Source organism: Asterias amurensis, chromosome 1 (genome assembly GCF_032118995.1).
Source record: "Asterias amurensis chromosome 1, ASM3211899v1".
Classification (NCBI taxonomy): Eukaryota; Metazoa; Echinodermata; class Asteroidea; order Forcipulatida; family Asteriidae; genus Asterias; species Asterias amurensis.
This window is the reverse complement of record NC_092648.1, coordinates 30,815,888-30,839,900: the sequence shown is the minus strand read 5'-3', so window position 1 is coordinate 30,839,900 and position 24,013 is coordinate 30,815,888. Positions and strand designations below refer to the sequence as shown.

The window sequence follows — 24,013 nt, the reverse complement described above, 5'->3', positions numbered from 1 at the left end:
AACACTTGAGTGGCGTTTTGGCCGGTAATCTGATTTTACTGAGCAAGTTTTTTATTTGCTTAAGCAAAATTTTGTGCTTAAGTAGCTCTATCAAATTGGGCCTAGTAGACTTGTGGGTACAGCCATGTGTGAGTCTTCCTTGGGAGGAGTGTTGGCTCTTAACAGACACATTGTAGTCTCTGTAACAAGCTGTGTTGAATTCACCTGAGTTTGATGTAAATCTGTCTTTCAATATAAGCAATTATTTTCCTCCAAATCCTCCGGAGGCGAAATACTTTGCAATGGATAATGTGGAGATAGTTCACGTTGACACTGAAACAGTTCAGAAACACAGTGAGCCTTGTCTCTTTTAAAGACACTGGACACTATTGGTAGTTATCAAAGACAAGTCTTCTTACTTGGTGTATATCAACATATGCATAAAATAACAAACCTGTGAAAATTTGAGCTCAATCGGTCGTCAAAAGTTGCTAGATAATAACGAAAGAAAAAACACCCCTGTCAAACGAAGTTGTGTGCTTTCAGATGCTTGATTTCGAGACCTCAAAAATCTAATTCTTAGGTCTTGAAGTCAAACTCGTGGAAAATTACTTCTTTCTCAAAAACTATTATTACTTCAGAGGGATCCGTTTCTCACAATGTCTTATTCTATCAACAGCTCCCCATTACTCGTTACCAAGAAAGATGTTATGCTAATAATAATTTTGAGTAATTACCAAGAGTGTCCACTGCCTTGAAGTGTTCTGGGTTCTTTGTATATAGCATTTCACAACACCAGGACATATCTTTGACATATCCCATCATTCAAAAGACAGATCAAGTGTCTTGCTCAAGGACACAAGTGCCATGACCTGGACCTGAACCCACATTCTGATAACACCAGAACTTGAGTCCGATGCACTAGACCAATCAGCCATGACACTTCAGGTTAACTGATGCAACTAATAATGATAGTAATAAGTATTTGTAACCCGCAAGAATCTGTCTATCGAGGGAAATAAAAGATGAGTTTGAAAATGTAGGTTCATCAAGCAGTATGAAAAGGAAGGGCTTTCAGTTGTCATCGACACTGGCAAAATCATTGTGTCTCTTGTGGGGTGTTCAATGTGCTCAATGCTGTAAACGAAAACATAAACCAAGCAGGGCTCATCATTTTTCCAGATTACTCAGCACGCAATCTTGATACATGGAATTAATTGCATTGCTTGGCGTGTATGTTCATTTTTATGCATTGTGCACTTCGTATTCTGCGCTAAACATTATGTACAATTATATTACACGGCAGCCTCATTTTTTCTTGCCTTAATGGCCGCACTTCTTAATCACCAAGCTCTGTTGAAACTTGAGAAAGTCAATTGTTGCACGTTCCGTACTTTTCTTGGAGCATTCTTGTAAGGACCTTCTTGGGATTTGTGTGAGACTGAAGTCAGACTTGTATCGTTAAGTTTCACGTGTAATGCATCATGTTGCAGCTATAGGTCATTAAGCTCAAACATTCAGTCATATCAGGATACAAAATGGAACATGATGCTCTGTTTTTGGAAACGGGTCAAAAATGCGTCCCTCGAGTGAAGACAATGCGATTGACTGATCATGCCTATTCGTTAGCATACATTGTGTTATACTAGAAGACACAAAAAAACATGTCAATTAGATCCCTCCACTTATTTGGGAAATGCAGTTTGCCAGCCCAACTACAGCCCACCCCAATACCCATGGGTACATTCTACAAGCAATTTGCTGTTTCCATTTGGTGGCTGTATGGCTGACGATTATGAGCATTATACATTGGTATTGGGTATAGCAAAGTAAATACAAACAGGCCGTGCGACATGTATACATTTAATGGGTGTGTTTAAACGCTAGCTGTAATTATACCGGAAATGTGTTTTGCAAATTACGGTCGCGAGTTCTACTGGGGGTGAAAGATGTTACTGTACATCCTGAGAAGTTATTTCATTTGATGAGTTTCTCACAAAGTATTTACTGTAGAATCGGAACTGGAACACCAGCTGGGGGATTCGTTTCAATGTTGGGAAGGTTTAAGGACCAGGGTTTAGATGCTGTCTTCATGAACACATTGCTTAATATTCCCAAACTTTTTAAGGTGATGGACTGGCCGTGATTTCTTTGAGCTAAAGACCATTCTTATGAGGCATTTTTGCTTTAAACAAATTTTAGGACAATTCTTCATGATCAACTGATTATAAAATTACTTGAATTAATCTGGAAAGTCCATTGTGTTTTAGATGACTTAGAGGCGGGGTATACTTTCTGGTAATTACTCCAAAACTTAATGAGCATAAAAGCTTACTTGATGAGATGCACTGCAGCTGGTGATAATGTATAACATTTTTAGAAATGATTGCCTTTTAAGGATTGTGTTTTTAGAGAAATGTTTCATGCATGAAGCATTTCTCAGATTGTGTTTTCCAATTACGGATTATACCACTCTAGATTTTTGATGATAATTTAAACAATTTTTTTTTTTTTAATAAAGTTTTTCTTATGCTAATTTTATTTTATGTAGGATTCAAACAGTCAAACATATCCGAAAACCATAGGTACACTTTGCCTAAGTTACAGGGTAAGAAATTTGTTAAAATTTCAAACTGAGAGTTGGAAAGAAATTATTTTTTAGTTTATAGAAAAATTTTACATTTCATTGCCTCACTTGTCTTTGATTGGTTGGTTCTTTGTTGTATTTTCAGAAAACAAAATGGCCTCACTTGTCTTTGATTGGTTGGTTCTTTGTTGTATTTTCAGAAAACAAAATGGCCGTTACATGGCTTTTAAGGGACTATTTTGAGTGAGATTCCTTTAGAACTTGAACCTTTGAGTATACATCAAAACCGGTGTTTTTCTTACTCTTGGAATGCTATCTTTGAGCTTATTTTTGTAGCGCGAGGCCGCGGTAGCCTTATTGGCAATTGATAATGTCCATAAAAATCATTCCGGTTGAGTCTCCAATGTTGTTGTTTTTGGAACAGATCTTGCCCTTGATGGTTTCATTTACACTAAAGTGTGCCCTGCCATGGAATAAGTCAACAAATATAACTTGTTTTGCATAACGCATAAAGAATTCTCCTTCGGGTACCACATCATCAGCTGTACACCCAAATGTCAAGTTCCCTTCTTGTAGTTTTTGCAGGTACACTTTGAGCAACACTAACAATTATTTTTATACTTTATGTAACCCAGATGCCAAAAGCTGTATAAACGGGTTTTCTTTTCACCAAAAACAATTACATGTGTGCATTAGTGCTGTGGGCACTTTTGGTTAGGTGGACACTGTTGCTCTATGAATGTCCATTATTATTTTTCTCCAGGCAAAACGTAAGATCTATGAGTTGAAACATTACGGCCAACATTTAAATGCTCGATTCCTTTGGTGAAATGACAGCTGAACAAATACCTCATGTTTCCCTCAATCGAATGTCTCTTTTTTTCATGGTTTTGTCCCAGAATGCAAGTACATTCCCTTCGAAATGATTCAGTAACTTACAAATATCTTCCACTCCAAGATTTTGAGTCTTGCTTTCTCTTTTGTCCAATGGCAAACTGTCTGTGTAATTGTTTGGTAACCCTTATTTCAGACAATACTTAAAGGCAGTGGACACTATTGGTAATTACTCAAAATAATTATTAGCATAAAACCTTTCTTGGTGACAAGTAATGGGGAGAGGTTGGTGTTATAAAACATTGTGAGAAACAGCTCCCTCTGAAGTGCCATAGTTTTGGAGAAAGAAGTAATTTTCCACGAATTTGATTTCGAGTTCGAAATCAACCATCTAAACGCACACAACTTCATGTGACAAGGGTGTTTTCTTCTTTCATTACTATCTCGCAACTATGATGACCGATTGAGCTCAATTTTTCACAGGCTTGTTATTTTATGCATATGTTGAGATACACCAACTGTGAAGGCTAGTCTTTGACAATTACCAATAGTGTCCACTGCCTTTAAATAAATAGAAACAGGTGCTGGAAATGAAACTGTTTGCAATAAAAAATCTTCATGTTATTTTAAATGATTGACAATTATCTAGAAATAAACAAGTCAAATACTAAACCATAAGGGAAACTGACTAGGTAAAGTTTAAATGAGTTGGGGTTGATTAAAGACAAATTTATCAGAGTGTAATTTGAACCAGCGACCATGCTATCTGTCTTGACGGTCTCCTTATTTTGTTAATATCTTTGTTTGTGGGTGCCAGCCAGAAGCCAACCTCAAATCATAACAAACAGTTTGATGAATTCCATTCCAAAAGGTGTTGCAGTTTTAAAGCAAACCTTGAAACAATGCAGAGAGTGTCTGAGTGGTTGACCTGCTGGTAATATCTAATATCCCTCAATAATTGTCCAGTTTCCGTCAGCTTTGCCAGGTATGGGAATCATTGACATGACAAACTTGTAGACAAATAAGTCAAATCATCAAAGGAAACTGTCATGTCACACCTTAACGGCAAGTTAGAAGTTTGACGCACAATTCCTGGAGGTGCATCACACACTTTGGACTTGATACTCTTTCCACATTATGAGGTACGAAATAATTATTAAAGGGAATATGAGGATGGGAAAACCCGCTTTATTTCAATTTAGAGGTCTCCTATAGGCCTTCATCATTGTGATTCTATTTTCACGATTTATGTGCAAGAGATGTGTTGACAATGATGCTATTGTCACGATTGAGATGCATTGAGGAGAACATGAGCAATATTTGATTGTCATGATTTATGTGCAAAAAGATTCTTTTGCCATTGGGTCATGTGCAAAATGGGAACAGGACCAGGGTTCTATTGTCATGAATCTTTTGTCTGATTGATACACAGCCATTTCTTTTTTCTCTCCTATGATCAAAATCGGTTTAACCAAACTTGGACTTGAAGGGAAAATGGTCTAGCTTCTTTGTTTGTTACAAGATTACCCTACTCTTTTGTATGTTACAAGATTGTACTGTTGTGATTCTATTGTCTTGATTGATGTGAAAAATGGGAACAAGACCAAGATTCTGCTGTCATGACTCTATTGTTATGATTATATTGTCCATATTCTATTGTCATGATTGATGTGCAAAAAGTGTACCGGACCAAAATAGTGGCAAAATTATCAGAGTTACATTACAGTTCAACTTTTCAGCTGGTCAACTTTTTCCCCCAAATTTTTGTTTCTCAGCTGTGCCATTTAAAGTTATAAAAAAAAAATTGTTTTTTAATTCTCTTAAGCCATGTTCTGTTTTTGAAAAAATATATAGCTGACTAGTGCTATATCTTAAAACTAAAGGCCAGGTTTTTGCTAAACCATCTGTTATGGATCTCGAGACAATGATGGATTTGAACGTTTTAACAAGCATCCAAATACAGGTGGGTGTTCTTAGAACTTGTATAATGAAATAATCTTTAACTTCCACATGTCTGTGGATTTGTTTGGACCCGTGTCAAGTAAATTAATCCATAAACATTTTTTGTTTTCAGTGTATGATTCTCAGCAAACTGTCAAATCAAACTGGGGTTCTTATAAGCACTTGAACAAGAAGGAGATATAGCTCAACAAAACTTTGTCAGAACCAAATGCAGCCTTGGTTTGTAAACCAGCCGTCGATTTCACAAAGAGTTAGGACTCGTCTTATCTTGAGTTAGGACGAGTAACTCGTCCTAACTTATGATTAATCTTAAGGTCTGCATGCTACAGTACAGGGTTGGGACTCGTCCTAAGTCCTAAAATTAATCTTAAGTTAGGAAGAGTTTTGTGAAATCGACGGCTGATGACTTATTTTATATGTGAGGGGGGTGTCCTAAAACTGTATCAATGTATGTAATTAAAACCCCTTGTTGTTGTAAACATAGATTGAGACATAATGATGAATCACAAAAGAGGATACAAGAGTCAAAATTTAAGAAATCGTTAAAGGAACACAGTGTCTTGGATCGGTCGAGTTGGTCTTTGAAAAGCGTTTGTTACGGTTTGTTATAAAATGCATATGATTAGAAAAGATGTTTTAAAAGTAGAATATAATGATCCACACAAGTATCACTCGAAATTGCGTGGTTTTCCTCTTACCTTGTTGACAAACACGGTCGGCCATTTATGGGAGTCAAATTTTTGACTCCCATAAATGGCCGACCGTGTTAGTTCGCAAAGTTGAAGGAAAACCACGCAATTTCGAGGCAAATATGTGTGGATCATTGTATTCTACTTTTAAAACATCTTTCCAACCATATGCATTTTATAACAACTGGTTACAAAACGTTTTTTATAGACTAACTCGTCCGATCCAAGGCAACGTGTTCCTTTAATCACGCAAACCCAGGCACGTAACCGTAACCAAGTTCCTCTGGCTTAGGTCTACCTACTCCTCCCTCCCAGTCCTTACGTTAATATCAAAAGCAAGTCAATCAAGTGCACGTAATTAAATTCCCTCCCTGTTCACTAATTTGATCATAAGATTTCATGTGAAGCTGAAAATGGTTTGCATTGTGGTAGCGGGTACCCTTAAGGATTCAGAACCCCCTGCAGGCACGTCTGAAATCCCCAATGGCCGCCGGGCATTTTCCAGTTCCTGTTTTCGCTGCTGTTTGTTGCAAACACATACTCAATATTGTGGCTATTTTTTCCCTGTCTTTAATAGGGGGTAATTTTTAGGTTTCCTCCTCTGATGACCCCAAGTAATTAGAGCAATATTGGTTCGCGAGTTCACTTGCGTGAGAAACAGACGTTACCTTTTTTTCTATTTTTAATTCTACGGACAACAGTTACCTTAATTTATCAATTCTTTAGTTATCTTTTTAAGGCGAAGTGGTGGGATGTAAAAGATAAAAGAAAGGGTAATGGCTTTAAATTGGCTATTGTCAAAGGAATGGTATACAGTTGGCATAAAGACCATTCATGGGTTTAAATTGTACAAAAAATTCAGGGACTTTTTAATCTTTATCTCGAGCTGTGATAATTTAATTGAAAAGAAGAGTTTGATATTGCGAAAATAGTTGCGTTTGTTTGTTTGTTTACAAAGTTACTCATGAGCATGGTTTGTTATCAGAATAAACTTGACACCAAGGATTCTTTTTGTGTATATAATTCTTCAATTGACTTTTGTCTTCTTATGATATCATGGTATGTTACCTTGGCGTCAGAAGAGTTGTTTGTCGCATGGATACCGTGTATCGAACCTGCATAGTGCCTGTCGTCTAGGGGTGAACACTTCAAACAAAACCAAGCATGCTTGACACAAACTATTTGGTGTGAACAGAACAGGAAGTTTGTGATGTTATTTTTAGAACCTTTTTGCATGGAGGAGTGTGGCTTAAGTTTACTTGCTGTTCGGTGCGAGAGCTGTTCGGTACCAGAGCTTGTGGTGAAATACCTTTTTTAATTTTCTGTTTGGTTTCTATTAATGAATATCATAAAAAAGCGGGTCAGTTTCGACAAAAACAAAGAAAAGAAAATGATCTGGAAATGAAATAAGAAAATGTTTGTCTGTTGATTCACCTGACATGTTTTTAAAAAGATCTTCCCCGGTTATTTTTTACTCGTCAGTTCAGAGCTGGTCAGAAAGATGTCCATGTACTTAATCGCTACAATGTCATTTTTGCCATCTGCTTTCTGACAGACCAAAACATATCAGAAAGAACTGCCTCGCTCATTAATTACAGTTGAGATGACAGATAATATTGCATGATCAAGTTTCTTGATATTCCTTCGCATGGTTCCCTGACTGGTTTTTTTATATATTATTATTATTATTTTTTCTGTCCTGCCTCTTTTTCTACTTCTGGGTTTCCTTCATACTCATTCTCAACACAACTGGTTTCGTCATTATTACAGTCCATTCAGTTGAAATGGAGCAAATCCAACGCAAAACAAAGCCAGTAAAGTGACTCCCTACACCTATTGTTAGTGTGACACAATTGCCCAAGGCCATGCTATCTCTAACTAGGTCATCCACCCTCACCCTACTCTTTTGTACGGCACGCGGGTTTCTCTGTCTCGTTGAACCTCCCCTTCTGGTTTGAAGGCAGTGGTATAGCCCAGTTTAATGTCATTTCCATCTAGCTGCGTGCAGTCCCTATAAATATGCAAATCAGTCATGCTGGAGTGGGTACATTAAGCCCGAGGAGGGTTCACCACAGAGTTAGCGACTCGCACAACACGCACATGTACACACACAACACATACGTACACTAGTGTATAAAATTATACACTACCGGGGCAAGTTGTGTCGTGGATGAGGTGACCTGAATTGAACTTGGGAAATTTAGGCCATAGTCATTATGCATTACCTGTGAGCTGTAATTGGGTTTGACAATAATAAACAGCACTGCCTGGCTATTGGGTGGATCCCCACAGTGTGGTGTGTGGTGTGACATGCAAAGGCAGCTGAATCTAGCACTCTAGTCTGAGCCTCTGGATCTGTGGGGGTAAAGTCACTTACATGTCTCTCCGTCTAAGTCCAACGACGGACAAGTAGCTCATAGTCTTACTAGTTTTAGCCTGAGTGTCACATTGGAACAGAGCAGACATGGACTTATAGGACCAATCTTGTTATACAGTGTGATCAGGGGGAGGTTGGGTTTGTTACCCTTAATGCACACAGTCAAAAATGTCCAAATGTGTTGTGTAGAATTTAGTAGAATAAGCACCACACTTTAAACTCAAACTCACAGTTATTTCCATACTTTCTTGAACGATGTAATCACTTGAACAATGCAAATGCGGGAATTTGATATAAACGATAACAAATTGTAGTAAGTGTGAAACTTTGTTAGCATTTAGGAGACAGTATCTTATAGTTTATCAGCCCACAGTTTCCACTCCATGATAGAACAGTTCTGTGATTTAAACAAAAAATAATGATAATTGAATTGGTGATTAGACAGTGTTTTCAAACTTGAGATCAACACTGTGATTGAATGTACCCCAATCCATGTCTCTTGATACCCCAATCGGTGTCTTTTTAACAGGGCCTATTACCTGTAAGACTCTGACTACTCTGATCAGTGTCTTTATCATTCTTAGTGCCCAGAATTTGGTCTGTTGCTCCACATATAACCTATTTGGGGCTCAGTGTCTATGGATTGTGTACAGCAATTGTTTGCCTTGCACTTCTGAACATAAAGAAAAACATGTTTGTCTGAACAGGATAAGCAAAATCACACACTCCCTAAACTGAGCCTGACAAACGCTTCAACACCTGGACTTTATTTTGTGTGTAAAGCATCCTACAAACTTTTGGACAGGAACGAGTGAGTGTTGTACGTGTGTGCACACCACACCACACAGTCAGTGTTACTGCATAGAGCTGGTAGTAGGCTAGTATTATACACAAGCAATATGACATCTCTCAGCTGATTCAGTCACCGTGCTGTCACACAGCCGCTGGTTTCTACCCCCCTAGCCCGGCGGACAACAACACATAACACACCCCACCAATCTCTACCAAGTTGTTGCTGGAATCTGCCCCCGTAAGCCCCGTTCTGGAACCAGGGAAGCTTTTTGTATGGCCTTTCTGATCTCCAATCCCCATCCAAGGTTCTTTCTCCAGCTCCGATACAAAAGGTTGATACTCGGTGAGGATTGTTCGACAGCGGAACTTCTACTATATGTAGCTACTGGCTACGTGCTGTGCTTGGAATCCCATTGGGGAGTGCATTAAATAGGCTGGCCATTCGCCGCACTGGAGATATTTGTATTGTGGTTTTTTTCTTTTCCTCTCTGTTTTTTTTTCGACTGTCTTTTTTTTTCTCCTTTTTTTTTTTTTTTTTTTGCTCGTGTGGCCACAGGCGGTCGGCTGGTCGGCCCAATTCGTTGTGTAGACTCCTCGGGACTTACCTTTGTGTATTCACTGAGTGTGCGTGTACATGTACATGCATGTTGAGTTGCATCTGGATGTGAGTTCATAATACACGGGGTGCGCACACCGTCACAGGGTATGCGTATTTACACCGGGACTGCAGTCTACTGCTACTTCTAGCTGTGTTTTTTAAACAGATCTCCCGTTACGACTTTGGTGTGTCATCAGACAAGATTAGCACACGTTTGATACCCTCTTTCCCTGGTGTGAGTTTACATTCTGCAGGAGGGAATCTTCCAATGCTTGTGTAGACTGCCAGCCCACTCCAACGATGCAGGACACCATGCCCTCATGATGAAGAAACATTATATGGTGATTGCAATTCAGTTGGATATCCTAAAGTAACACCCAAATTCCCCGCTGAATTAAAAACAGCTGTTGTAGGTGATGTTTGACAGTGGACTATTTCACAGGTTCCTCCTATCTTGATCAATGTGTGAGATATTTCATTTCAAACAGGAGCTCTCCCCCGAGTACAGCAACAACAATTTGTGAACATCAGTTTTAACTGTATCATTTCCCCCCTGCCTCCTTCCACTCATCAAGGGATCGGATCACTGTAGCCTCTTGGACTACACACAGACGGATATTACCGTTCATATCATTGCAAAGCTTCTCTGTCAATGTGAAATAAGATTCAACGTTTTCTCGACCTAGACTGCACCTGCACACATTTGCCATTGGGGTCTGCAAGTCATAAGACATCTTCAGATTTGCACAATATCCACACTGTTATACGTTTTTGTGTTTGGGATCCTGTACACAGGTCATCGTTTCCTGTGAAAGCCTAGTCTCACTAGACCGTCCGTCAACCGAGCACCTACTTCAACAGCAGGAATCAATGTAGAAATTTGATCTTCAGCGTTCGAATATACGAAGCAGAGATTACTGTAAAGTTGTTGTACTGGATGTTAGAAGAAGAAGGAAAAAAAGAGCCGCCGTTATCGTCTTTAGATTGTCGCTGTTGGCTGGGACCTGCTCGGTCTTGTTCCCTGTATCTGAATGTATGAAGCAGCTCGTTTAACAAGGGTCACCATGCCTATAGATGCCAGTCCAGTTTTATCTACGCGCTCCTCGCAGGATAGTGAATATCCATCCCTCGATTCTGAAGGAACACCGCCCCCAGCAAAACGATCAAGGTAAGAACTCGCATTTCTTTGCGCTGTGTTTGAAATTTAACCCGAATATCAACTGCATCTATTTGTGTACCAGTAAGAAGAGAATTTTAATTTTAATTTTGTAGTTACTTATTCATTGTGCTGCTATTCACAACTATAAAGTATAAAGAATAAGGAATAAAGGACAAGCATTAGGAAAAGCAACCTCCCCCTTGTCATTGGATTGCTACTGCTCCTATTCAAAAAATGCAGTTACAGTGGGAAAATGAAAACAGTATATGTAAAAAAGGTATGTTCAGTGTGTTAATCAAGAAGTAAATGTGTAGTTCTTATTTCAAAATATCAGTTGATATAGTAAGGATTATTTTCAGGGTTTTGTGTACATGTACGTCTATGTTGTTAAACATCTACATGTAGATGTATGGAGTGAGAAGACAACATGTAGTGACCCTTGCAAACTTCTTAATGTAAATACTGTCTTGGCATATGAACTTTCAGATGTGAGATGAATTTCCTACTGCCATTTGATAGTGAGAAAACCATGAACCACAAAAAGTTGTTACTTCTGGTTTCATGTATGCCAAGTTGCCAGGGTAGTGACCTTTAAAGATCTTGGTGTCCCCCCCAAAAATGCCTTCCTCCAAGTCTAACCACAGAAGACATACGAGGCTGCATGGTATAGCAAATAGGAAATACACTCTTTCTTCAACAGCTTTGAGGAAGTGATCAAGAGACCCACAATAACAAAAAATTATAAAAATATAGTAATATTATGTGTTTAAATACAGTTTAAAACAGGGGGTTGCCCTGAAGCGTATTTTAAGGTTTACAAATTTAATTGTTGAGAAAATGCGTATGTCTTTCAACTCCCAAAAACATGACCAAACAACAATAGAACCATAAACACAGAAAATAAATCCACTTTTTGATAGGCCATATTAAAAACATAAATCTAGTGAACCTTTTTTTAAAATAGGTGTTTGATTTTGCTGATCGAAAGTTGACTTTATTTGTCATACTGCTTTTGTAAAATGGATGTACCATTCCACCTCTTTATTCCAATGAGGTATTTGCAGCATATTCTGCTGTGAATTTGTAAGAGATGTAACAGTTTCCTAAATTTTGCCCATTTAAAGGAACACGTTGCCTTGGATCGGACGAGTTGGTCAAAACAAAAGCGTTTGTAACTGTTTTTTATAAAATGCATATGGTTGGAAAGATGTTTTAAAAGTAGAATACAATGATCCACACAAGTTTGCCTCGAAATTGCGTGGTTTTCCTTCTACTGTGCGAACTAACATGGTCGGCCATTTATGGGAGTCAAAATTTTGACCCCCATAAATGGCCGATGTGTTAGTCGACGAGGTAAAAGGAAAACCACGCAATTTTGAGACATGTTTGTGTGGATCATTGTATTCTACTTTTACAACATCTTTCTACCCATATGCATTTTATAAAAAACGGTTACAAACGCTTTTCAAAGACCAACTCGACCAATCCAAGGCAACGTGTTCCTTTAATTTATTTGTCCTGCTTCCTCGAAGACCATATTTCTTGCCATAAGTAACCTCTTGGTTTATCCAAGAGATGAAACGTTGTGTTCTTTGCAAGTCTTGGATATAAGGATTTTATTATTTAAAAAACATTTTTGAAAACACATTTGTGAAAAATGTCTGCCCATTTTGTGGAAAATGTTAGTGTTTTTTTTGTTTTTTTTTAAAGATCTTGGAGAAGGGTGTGATTTTATTTACACATTTTAGACAACATGTAGCTTACATTTGATAAATATTTCTTTAGTATTTTGGATGAGCTTGTTATGGTGTTTTGTCTGTGTTGTGGAACAAATTTTTTTCCTTCAATTCTTAGTATGGTTTATTATTTTTACTGTATAAACATCAGAAACAACTTAGCGAAAAGGGAAACCCCAAGCAGGCTTTTCTCATCACACAACAGAATAAAACAGAGACAACAAAGACAGCAGCAAAAATTGCCAAAACAGCAGTAGAAAACATCTAAAGATAGTTATCTGTTAACATTTGCAACAAGGGTCTGTGATCATTTATTTACGGAGAGTTTTTTTTAATCAACTTTTTGTCGCTAAAATCCCAAAGGATGAGGTTTCTCACCTAGAGAGCAGATTTTCACAGCTTGGATCCATTCAAAGACAGACAGAACACGGATCATTTCTCGTTACACATGATAGGAATTAGCACCCAACACAACTGATACTATCTTTGTGGAGATTTTAGTCAAGATTTTAGTTTGAACATCAAACCAAATTCTACTCTGGCTTAATTCAATATGCAGTCCTAGAAAGAATAGCTTATTAACAAAGAGCGGCTTAAATCAATAGGGTGGCCTAGAAAAACAGAGCCAATATTAGCTATCCGCTTTATATGTCAGCTGGTGACCTAAACATTTTTATTTAGATTAATTTGTTTTCAAGCTTTTGGACTAACTGTTAATATAAGTTTTTATTATTTTATGATAGACTCGTGTTACAATATCACTCTAACACCCTACCCTACAACTACCTACCTAGATGTGCATAGCCACAATCATTGGTACACCTTTTTTCTCCCATTTAATGGACGACAGTTTGAGAATTTTGCGGTTTTATCTCAATGTTATTTATGTATAATTTAACAATGGCTGTGTTAAGGATGAAAACAAGTGCTTCAGTTTGTTGAATACAAGATCTGCAAAGATTCGCTCAATAATTATCTGTTGTTCATTTGGTGTCTGTGTAAAAAGTGTACTCGTGGTTGTGGCTGTGCACAAATAGCAAACAAAAATTTATAAAGTCGCAAAATTACCAGAAAGGCCTATTAAGTCAACCTATTAGCATTTCTGTTCCATAGTGTAAATTCTGTAATTGACTAAATTTATCCTGTTACAAAAAATCACAATCTTTGATTTAGAAAAATCAGACAATGAGGCTTTTTGGTTGTTGAAATATTTATACTTTGCAATGAAGCTCGGGGCATTCGTTAAAACACATGAGGTTGTCGCACGGCAAGTCACCGTTGTGTCAAGTGGCCGTTACTCTATATACCTTTTACTGATTGAATACTAGACTCATTCTTTAGTAGAGAAATCAAAAATGGCGGAGACCCCCTTACTGAATTCAGTAACTCGCAGTGAATAAGGTTAAAATCTACTATTGTATGGTCAATTTCACAATTGCGGTTCTTGAGTCATTTTATCAGAACAGCTCTCATTGTATTAATTGTGTGTCTTTGCATTGCACTTAAAGTCATAACTGGCCGTTCATGAATGTACACTATTGTATAAAAATAGTGAGCTTCAAACCACAAACGTAAGCCCTTTTGAGTTTTCTATCCATAAACCCTGCATGTCTAACCGCACACTCTGCCGTGTAGCAAGGGGTGGTACCGGGTAGCTGTAGAGCACGCTAGTCCCCCCGAAGGCGTACCCGTAAGGGATAGCACTATTGTTCCTCATAGTAGCAAATATAATAGCAATTTTAAAAACAATACAGGGTTTATACGTATCACAAATGTGATGATTACCATATTAAGTACCAGTCTTTTGGGGAAAATGTTGTCAAAGTTGAGGGGAAAGCATTTGAAATCATCGTTGATCTCCATTACTTGTTTCTTTGCCATCGCCAAAGAACCCCTGCCATGAACACTCAAACCTTTTTCATGCTGTTTTCCACTAAAAATGTGACCATCAGATTATGTGAAATGTTTAGAGGTTAGGTGTATGATGTACTTGATAACTAAGGATGTGAATAATTTGACCGTTTCGAGAACAATAATACATTCCCTTATGTTGAATTACATGTCTTCTCATTGTTATACAGTGTACTATAGGTAGTTCAGTCAAAGGAAATTTTGAAGTGATTTTTTTGTTGTTCCTCGTTTCGTTCAACAGTTTGCTAAATACGGCTGGTGTTCAATTACCTCATGACAGTGTTTGTTTGTTTGATTGATTATTTATTTCAAACTTGTCCGGTTTCATTTTGCACTTTCTGCATTTTTATGCTTTGTAAGGGTTTTTGAAACTAAAATAGTTTAGGGCGGAAAGAGCATTAAGGGGAGTTTGGTTACCATTCAAATCCTATTAGAACTAAGATATCAAGCCCATACTTAGCATTGCTTCTGTCATTTTCCCCGGTTAACCAGGAATTGGTTGACATATCTACAAGTTTTGTGTTTTTCTTACAGGCATTTACGAGGTAATGAAATATTCTTATACTGTAGAAATATAGACAAGGCGGGAAAACTCAATTAGGAACATCTTGCAGGATAAATGTAAAGTGAAGCATTGGTTATGAAACTGTCAAGATCTAATAAAAAACTTACTTAGAGGGTCTATGTAACTTTTGTAGGACAAAAAAACACAATGTCCACAGATTTACACTAAACTTACACAGTTTGAAGATAATGATAGTGGAAAGCTTCCCTGAAAATATTTTGTGCTGAGGTGCTGTAGTTTTTGGGAAATGAGTAAAACAATGTCATGAATATAATTTTCGTCTCATGAGACGAAAATTATTTTAATCATTTACAAAGGTATTTTCATGACATTGTTTTACTCATTTCTCAAAAACTAAAACACCTCAGTAAGTAATATTTGAAGGGAAGCTTTCCACTATCATTATCTTCAAACCCTGTAAGTTTAATGTAAATCTATGGACATTTTGAAAAAGTACCCAAATTCTTTAGTGAGTCAATCTTCCTTAGAAATAGTTTATCCAAAGAACTTTTGAATAAAAGCTGAAGACTTCCCAGTTTGATTTTGACTGGGACAGTTGGAAACTCCATATAAGTACGATTGTGTTTTTAATTAAAACAAAATGGTGGTCTGTTATAACAAACCAAACAAACAAACACCACAACCAGATGTAGAATAACAAGTTAAAAATGGCTTCTAACATACCTAAATGATAGCAGTTTTAATAGCAACATATTTCTTGTTTTTTATCCGGTTAGTATACCACTGAATATGTACGCCGTTTTAAATCCTTAGTATCTGTTGAGAAACACACCCAAACCCCCATTTTGTGCATCTTTCTCAAAGTAGTTACATTTAAAAAAAAGCTGTTTGTGTTGCCAATGGTTTTGTGCACATTCATAGGTGTGATTAAGTATATCTCCTAATACAATTTTCTCAAGTTTATGAGTAGTTCAACCCTCAATATTTCTCTGGAGGATTGTTACTGGTATACCCTTTTAGTCAGTGAGCTTTTGAAGTGTCACTAATGTGTAGATTTTTGTCAAGTACCAATTTCATATTTCGTTATTAAGGTTTTCATGTTGAAATTTGTCAGCCTGACAATGCAAAGACCTTGACCAAGTTGATGTGCAATTACAGTTGTGTCATTAGTCTAGATTTTCTTTCCCCGCGTGCTCGTATTCATTAACAGTTCGCTGTAGAAATGAATTTCAGCTTTTTCTTATATGTGGGTTTAATGATAAATTCAATAAATTAAAGAGAGTCTATTGCATTGTGGCGGTGACTATTGGAACTGTAGCTGTTGGTGTATTGAGTATATCTACCAAAATTAGGAAATGTAATTGTTCGGAAGCAAAAATTAAATCAGATTCTACTTGACGTGTCTATTGTTTGAACTAGGTTTCCAGTAGATATTGCTCACAATTGGATTTTTCTTTTATACCAAATCAAAAGGAAAGAAGATCTTTCCATTGATATTTTGAGAAGGTTTTTTTTCTAAAATGTTTGGAAGTTTATAGAGAATCAAAACATTTCAATCAACTTGCTTAAAAGGTGCATTTGTTATAAATCATGTTGGAGACTTGAATTACTTGTTGTATTGCAATGTTATTACTCAATATTCAATGACACCCCCCCCCCATCATGATTGTCAGCATAGCTTCTCCTTAATCCAAAAAGCAATTCAATATGAAGTATAAGCTGAATTACAAAGGGTTACATTGTTCTTTTCCTCCCTTCAAAATAGCTCCTGCTAGCAAACCCACCTAATCATTTGACACCAACCTGTCCTATATATATATATATATATATAGAGTATTTTCCAGATGACATTAAGGCTTCCTTCTGCTGTCAAAACATAGCCTTACATTGTCATTATATAAAACCCCATGCATCGCAACTTTTCCCAAAAGTTCCTACCAAGCCCACTGCAATTTTTCTATAGAGGGTTCAAGTGGAAAGGTTGTTGGCAATTGTGACGACTACAGACACCTTTGACTACCCGGGAATCGGGGGATAAGCGACTGGTATTTGCTGGCTCTGTGTGTCTTGCCACGGTCCACTGCTATTGTTGGAGAACGGCCCTTTTTTTTTCTTGATCTAAGGGAAAATACTGTGTAGAGCTTTAAAATCAGGCTATGCAGTGTTTGATTCGAAACAATAATGGGGGAAAGTTGCTGTGAATATTGTGGTGATATGCACAGTGTACACGTACCCTGCTATCGTAGGGGGAACAGTCATTCTTTTCCCTAAAATACTGCGAACTGTGTAGAGCTTTGAAAAACGGGCTGTAGTGTTTGATTCGTGACAATAATGGGGGAAAAGTTCCGGTGAGTATTGTCGTGATACACACAGTGAACATACAGGCAGGCCTAGGTGGATTGTTATGGCCGTTGATGCACTGTGTGTGGACGGCAGGGGCGGTTTAGAGTTTCACATCATGGAAAGGAAATACATGTAATGTTGAGTGTAAGAATGTATTTATACTTGACACGTATAAGAATATGTGCAGGTGTCACCACAAACTGAAATCCATATTGATACTCCACCATGAAATATTTTGTATAAGAAGGGTTTTAGGAAGAAAATAGTTAACATGCGGGTACAACCATGTGTGAATCTCTTTTGTTTGAGTTTTGGCTCCGAGGAGAGCCGGTTTGGTCGGGACATTTCGAACATTATGGGTTTGTTTGTTATACATTAAAAAAAATAGGTTTATTTGTTTACCTTGTTGCAATCAAGTGACTTTTGCGTGTAAAGTCAAATATAAGTACTTTGAAGGATCAGAAACTACATTTAAAACTTCAGTGGCAGATAAAAACTAACACACATTTTGTGAGTTATAAATTTTCCTCCTTAGAAAATCCTGTCTTTGTGACAGCAGTTTAATAGCTAGTGTTCAAAACACTTCCATAACAAATGGCAGAGAAACTGGGTCATTAGGACATGGTATGGCTGGGTCCAATACCAGTTATTGCCCTGTCGAACAGGAAGCTGCATGTAGAGTTGAATTACAGTACTAACTGCAAGCATTTAGTGCAGGGATGGAGTTGTATGATCTTATGCATTGTTATTCTTTTCAAAAGTTATGAGCCTCCACCTTTTTGCCTTATACACATGTTTTGTCATAGTTATGCCAACTTTTGTTGTCTTCGATTTTCTTGTGTAATGAATTATCTTTTAATTTCGCCAGGCAAATTAAGGGGATTTGTTCACAGGTTCTGGAAACAATTGTTTTGTATTTTAAGTGGGATTTGAAACTTTACATGGTGGAAATAGGATACAGTGCGCCTGTATGCATTTTATGGAATGGGCGCAATATAAATGAATACATTTTTATTATTTGATTATAGTAAGGTTTGCAGTTACATCATTTATTGATAGTCTCTAGTTGAGTTGGGATGGATCTGAAAAGAACCATGGTTTTTTTGTTTTGTTTTTTAATGCAATAAAGTTTCATTCATTTTTTCATTCATTCAGAAAATGTTCTATCACCATATTCCTTAACTGCAATGGAAAATACAAGTACAACCACAATTTACAAGTAATAGGAATAAAGTTTAACATGAAGATTTGTTAAATACACATTTCCTATACTTTGTGGTAGCAATGCTGTGTCGGCCAAGAGAGATTATGTATACGAGTCGCTTTTGTTTTGTTTTGGGCAGTGTTTGTGGAAAAACCGGGCAATGAAGTTCAGTCCAACAGTGGATGTTGATGGCATGATGAATGTTGACAACAATAGTTGTACTGAAGGGCAAAGATCTAGGGTAACGTTAGTTTAGAAACGGAAAAAGTTTAATGGAGTTAAAGCATGCTTAGGCCTATACTTGTTTATGATTTGATATATTTATTTAGCTTCTGAGTGAAGAACGGATAGAAAATAATGTGTTTTCATTTAGAAACTGGATCTATTTCAATACAACTTCTTTTGTGTGAGGGAGATTTATGGTAAAATATACATGAAATTTACAATGTCTTTTTTTTTTAAAACCTGTGCACGGCCATTTTGTGGCACAGGTGTATGAGCATTTTGAACTAGCTCCAGTGTTAAAACTACCTCCATGATTTAACATTCATTTATAAAGAAATAATATGCCTTGGAAAAAATGCATACAGCAGTTTATTTATAAAATTTTCAAGAGCCTCAGAAAAAAAGGAGAAGAAATTATATATCTGCTTTGTTTGGAATGTTTGATAAGTATGAGCTGTGAAAAGGCGATAATTTGAGAGCCATATTGTATCGCCATTCATTCTTCACCCTCGTCTTTTCTGATCGCTGCAATAAAACGTGCAGCGTCTTTGTTGAACCAAGTATAATGGCGTTTTTTCTCTCTTTTTATCCCAGTTATTTCCAAATGGACTAACTTTTTGTGAGATGGACACTTTTCTTCTCTCTGGCCGTCATGACATTGTGGCTGGCCAAGGAGAAATGCCTTTGAGGTAGCACGTAGGAAAAATCAGTGAGAAGAAAGGACATTTGTATGCAATAAGGGGGCACTTTGTGTGAAAACCTGCGTCGGTGTTGAATGTGGGTTTTGAGTAAATAAGAAAAATAGTAATGATAATACATTGATGGGCGTGAACTGATTTAATTAACCTTGATTTGCTTGATGAAATATGATATCTCAGCCCAATATGCAGACATGATCTTATGTATGAAATAAAATGAGTACTTCAACATTTTGAATTGGCACAACGTGGCTTATCAATGCTTTTTTTTACCCCTTTCTTTTTTACTGCTGTTTTTTTTTTGAGAGAATGGTGTTTCATGGGTTCCTCAATTATATAAAAACTTTTTTTTGTCTCAGTGAAAAAGTACATGCAAGTTCAATTCCTGGGTTCGAATCCCACCTGAATAGAAATTGCTGTGAATTGTTTTTTCCCAGCAAGACTCAGTAAGAGTTGCTCAATGCTCATCACACATCGGTTAAGGTTTGACACAAAAAAACTAAAATTAATGATAATTTTTATCCTGATGCGATTTGTACATTTTTGTTTCCAGTGTACCCTGATTCTAAGTTCATTGTTTTTGCAGCTTGATATAAACACCATGTAGTGTGTGTGTGTATAATATTCATCAGCCTTAGCTTAGTCCTCGCATTATCATTCATTCATTCAATCATTCATTCATTTGTTTTTTTTATTCCAACTTGGAACACACCCCTTAACCCCAGGGAGGGTTACATCAACATTTTAAACCTGAATTATTTTAATATACATTGGCAGGAGAAAAATAAAGTCAGCAGAGGTAATCAGACATTATGTTTTTCTTTTAAATTCATAAATAAAAAGACGAATTTGGCAACACAATTAATAATAGATTTATCTGTAGAACTCATAAGAAATTCAAATTTTTCACTGTTAGTAAACAGCTGAAAATGTGCATTATTTCCACTCATAAAGTTAAGCATTTGTTCCCTAAGAGCACTGTCACTATCACAAAAAGTATCATTTTAGTTTACTTTTATCATCCCAGAATGGTGTAATACACAGTACATGTCCATGCAAGCCTGGCAGTTGCAAGCACACCTAAGCCCTGGCTGCCTACACCCAAGCCTTGGCTGCCTACACCCAAGCCCTGGCTGCCTACACCCAAGCCCTGGCTGCCTACACCCAAGCCCTGGCTGCCTACACCCAAGCCCTGGCTGCCTACACCCAAGCCCTGGCTGCCTACACCCAAGCCCTGGCTGCCGTTAGTTGCACATGGCCTGTAGACAAGGTACCTATTTGCAAAGCCTTCTCGTACCAAGCCTTTGCCGATGAATCTTGTACTAATCATTACCTTCCTATTGGCAATGCCATCCAACCATTACAGAAATATGCCAAACATGTATACAATTGTTTGTGTATAACTAATTTCTATGTAACTTGAAAGCCAAGGTCAGATCTTCACGTAACTTTGACTATTAAACTACCAATTAAGTAGTTTAGCTTGCCCACAAAAAAAGTCATTTACATGTACCCATCATTTTTTACAGTGTAGTGGGTGAACATCTGCGTTACTCCTTGCCAAAGTCTAAGCAGTTCCAGCCAAAACTCAAAAACTCAAAACTAGGTTTGTTTTCTCGTCAAATATGAGAACAAGAGCTTTCAAACAGCACCTAATTAGGACATATATTGAAAGTATTTATTAACATTATAGAATGTTTTAGACATCACATCACATCAGTCATCTATATTTTGATTGTCATTTCACTATTTTTGAGAACTGCGCGATTTTGGCATCCGTTGTCACATGTGTGTCTCAACTTATTTTTTATTGAAAGCTCTGCAAGTCATGTTTGAAATCCGATTTTTTTTTTTAAGTGGTTATTTCTCCCTTCCTTACCATGTAAAAACTGCAGATGGTGAGCTTTATTCCTTGAGGGTCGAGACATTTTGTTTGGACTTGGTGAAGGAAACATTCTTTGGATTATCAAAAGGTCGTTGTGAAGGTTTGAAGACGCTTGAAGGCGCAGTGTCCATTAAGGCAGCCTTGATAGTTCTGATGTCTTCATCAAGCTCAAAGTCATTGTAAATCCTTTTAAAGACACGATCAAGTATTTTGTGTGTGTTTTTTTTCTGTTTTTTTTTCTAAAATTACTCCAAAAGTCCATTCAAAGGGCAATGATCCTGAGAAATATTTCTGTTGTATACTCACAAAAAAGGGCTATTAAATGCATGACAAGTCTGCAGAAATGTTTTTTAAAATTTGTAAAAATCAAACCTTAATTGTTTTTGGTTTTCAAAATAACAGGTGCCACCATGAGGCCATCAAAATGTTTTGCATTTATACTGGCCCGAGTTTGTGAACATTTTGTTATTACTTGCACAAGCAGCCTACCTGCATCCGTATATAAACACCTATCCCGCAGCCTGCTCACTTTTGCACTTCTTAGTAGGATAATACTCATGTGTGAGGATTGTACTTGTACAGGAAGAAGAAAAGCTTATTCTAATTACTTCAAACCTAACAATAAAGCAACTTGCAATAAAATCCCTGGTAAAAATTCCCCCCAAAACTGTCCATGTATAGCATAGGGGGTAAATCCAAGGGGGTAAAAGCTTCACTAGGTTTTACTTAGGGGGGGGGGGTGTTATTTTGAGGGTAGTTGACTGCGGAGCAAACTGCTGATTGTTCCCCTGTACCCTTTTGCTGAAACTCAAATTATTGGAATAGGAGAGGAGGAGAGGAGGGGGTCAGTGAGAGTTGAATGCTTTGGTAGAGCTCTATAAGTAACTGGGATATCCGCTCATGGCTCAACAAGCATTTTGTTTCATTTCCTGACCTACCAAATACTAGGATTAATATCCGTAATTCAACAACACGCAGCGGGAACTTCATTGTCAAATTTATGAACCCCTGCAATTATCCTCCCCTGAATCTGTTTAAGATAGAATTTGAGGGATTATTTATTATTGTTGTGACATGCAGTGAGACAAGTTGGTAACTCTAGTTTTGGCTGTTTTGTGAAAATCACTTTTTAAGGTTTGTTGATGTTTATTTGTGAGTTATTGAAACATAAATACTAAAGCATGAAGTGGTATCTTCATTTAATTACCTTTACAACAAATTTCCTTAATTCATGTCAACTTTAGACCTCGTTGCACGAAGTGGTTGATCAATAACGGGGAATACTGTATGGTACAAGGTCGTATATGTCTGAGATTCAACTTTTTTTGCTCGAAAAACATTGACGATTTTGGACACCATTCTGAGTAAATGACCTGTATCTATATTTTACACTTTGGAAAAACTTGCAACTTTTACATTTTATTCAGTCAAAAATAAAACATCTTTTGTATATTCTAAATCAAATTCACCAAAAATGTGAGATACGACCATGTTGCAACGACAGGATGATATTTTGTGTGTTCAGTGGTTTATATAACCTACTCCTGTGTGTAAACTTGACTCAAAACCTACGTACAATTTTCAGTTTTTTTATATGCAGCAATCATTACCTGGGCGCCAAGCATAGAATATAAACATTAATATGTCTGTGACTGGTAACCTGTTTTTGCTGAGCAAGAATTTTCTGTGCTTGGCAAATGTCTGTGCTTTAGGAAGTCTCTCAAACTGTTATCAGTACAGTGGGTCTGTGTGATGCAGGTAACTGTTTTCTGAGTGTCTAGAAAATATAAAAACATATGACACCAATGTCATTATCATTCAATGACCTGTTCAATCCTTGTTCAAGCTACATTCATGAAACCCTTATGTTATTGTTCAGTTGTTGTTTTTGTTTTTCATAATCTTCATAATCATCGATAATCTTCTTATCGATGATTCTTTTCTAGTCATTGGATAGCATTCCTTTTTTTTCATCTGTTATCATTTTTTACGGATAACATGCATGGCCTATTTAAAGTAATACGTAAATAAAATATACATTTCAAATATGAATGAGAGATGGAGACAGTCAAGCCAAAGTTATGCTTTTTATATGCTCCCTAGGGTGTATTTCATTTTTTATTTAAAAAACATATCATATATAGTTTCCAAAAAAGGTCATCAAATGTTTTTTCCTATCATTGTAGGCCTGAAGAGTAGCTAAAATGACTTCGGAAAATCATAGACTGTATATGGATTACTTTCTAAACATAATCTTTTAGTGCCTGTATATTTCTCAAAAATGTGCCATAAAAATTGATCATAAAACATTTGAAATGCTTCACTAGCTTTTAGGATGGTGTGGAGCTCAATAACATGTTTTAGAGTTCTCCTGGGGTATTTTCAAAACTGGGGGCATTCTGGAACTAATGTTAGCAAGTTTGGCTGAAGCACGATGTACAGGGGCCTTGGAATGTTTTTTTAAAATGTTTATTTTTAGCTTATAAACTATACTGTAATGGAAGAAAA

General features: G+C 36.9%; 1 protein-coding gene across 3 annotated transcripts in view; it reads left to right on the top strand.

Annotated features, from left to right (window-relative positions):
* LOC139936551 (vitamin D3 receptor B-like) overlaps positions 1–24,013 on the top strand; it is a 272,855-nt gene that overhangs the window by 95,981 nt on the left and 152,861 nt on the right. The window contains exon 1 of one of the 3 annotated variants that reach the window (XM_071931382.1): positions 9,891–10,986. The exons of the other annotated variants lie outside the window; for them this stretch is intronic. Within the exon in view, the coding sequence (XP_071787483.1) occupies positions 10,850–10,986 (137 nt within the window). The 5' untranslated portion in view covers positions 9,891–10,849. Of the gene's footprint in view, positions 1–9,890; positions 10,987–24,013 lie in introns of those variants that run through there. 3 annotated transcript variants of the gene reach the window in all.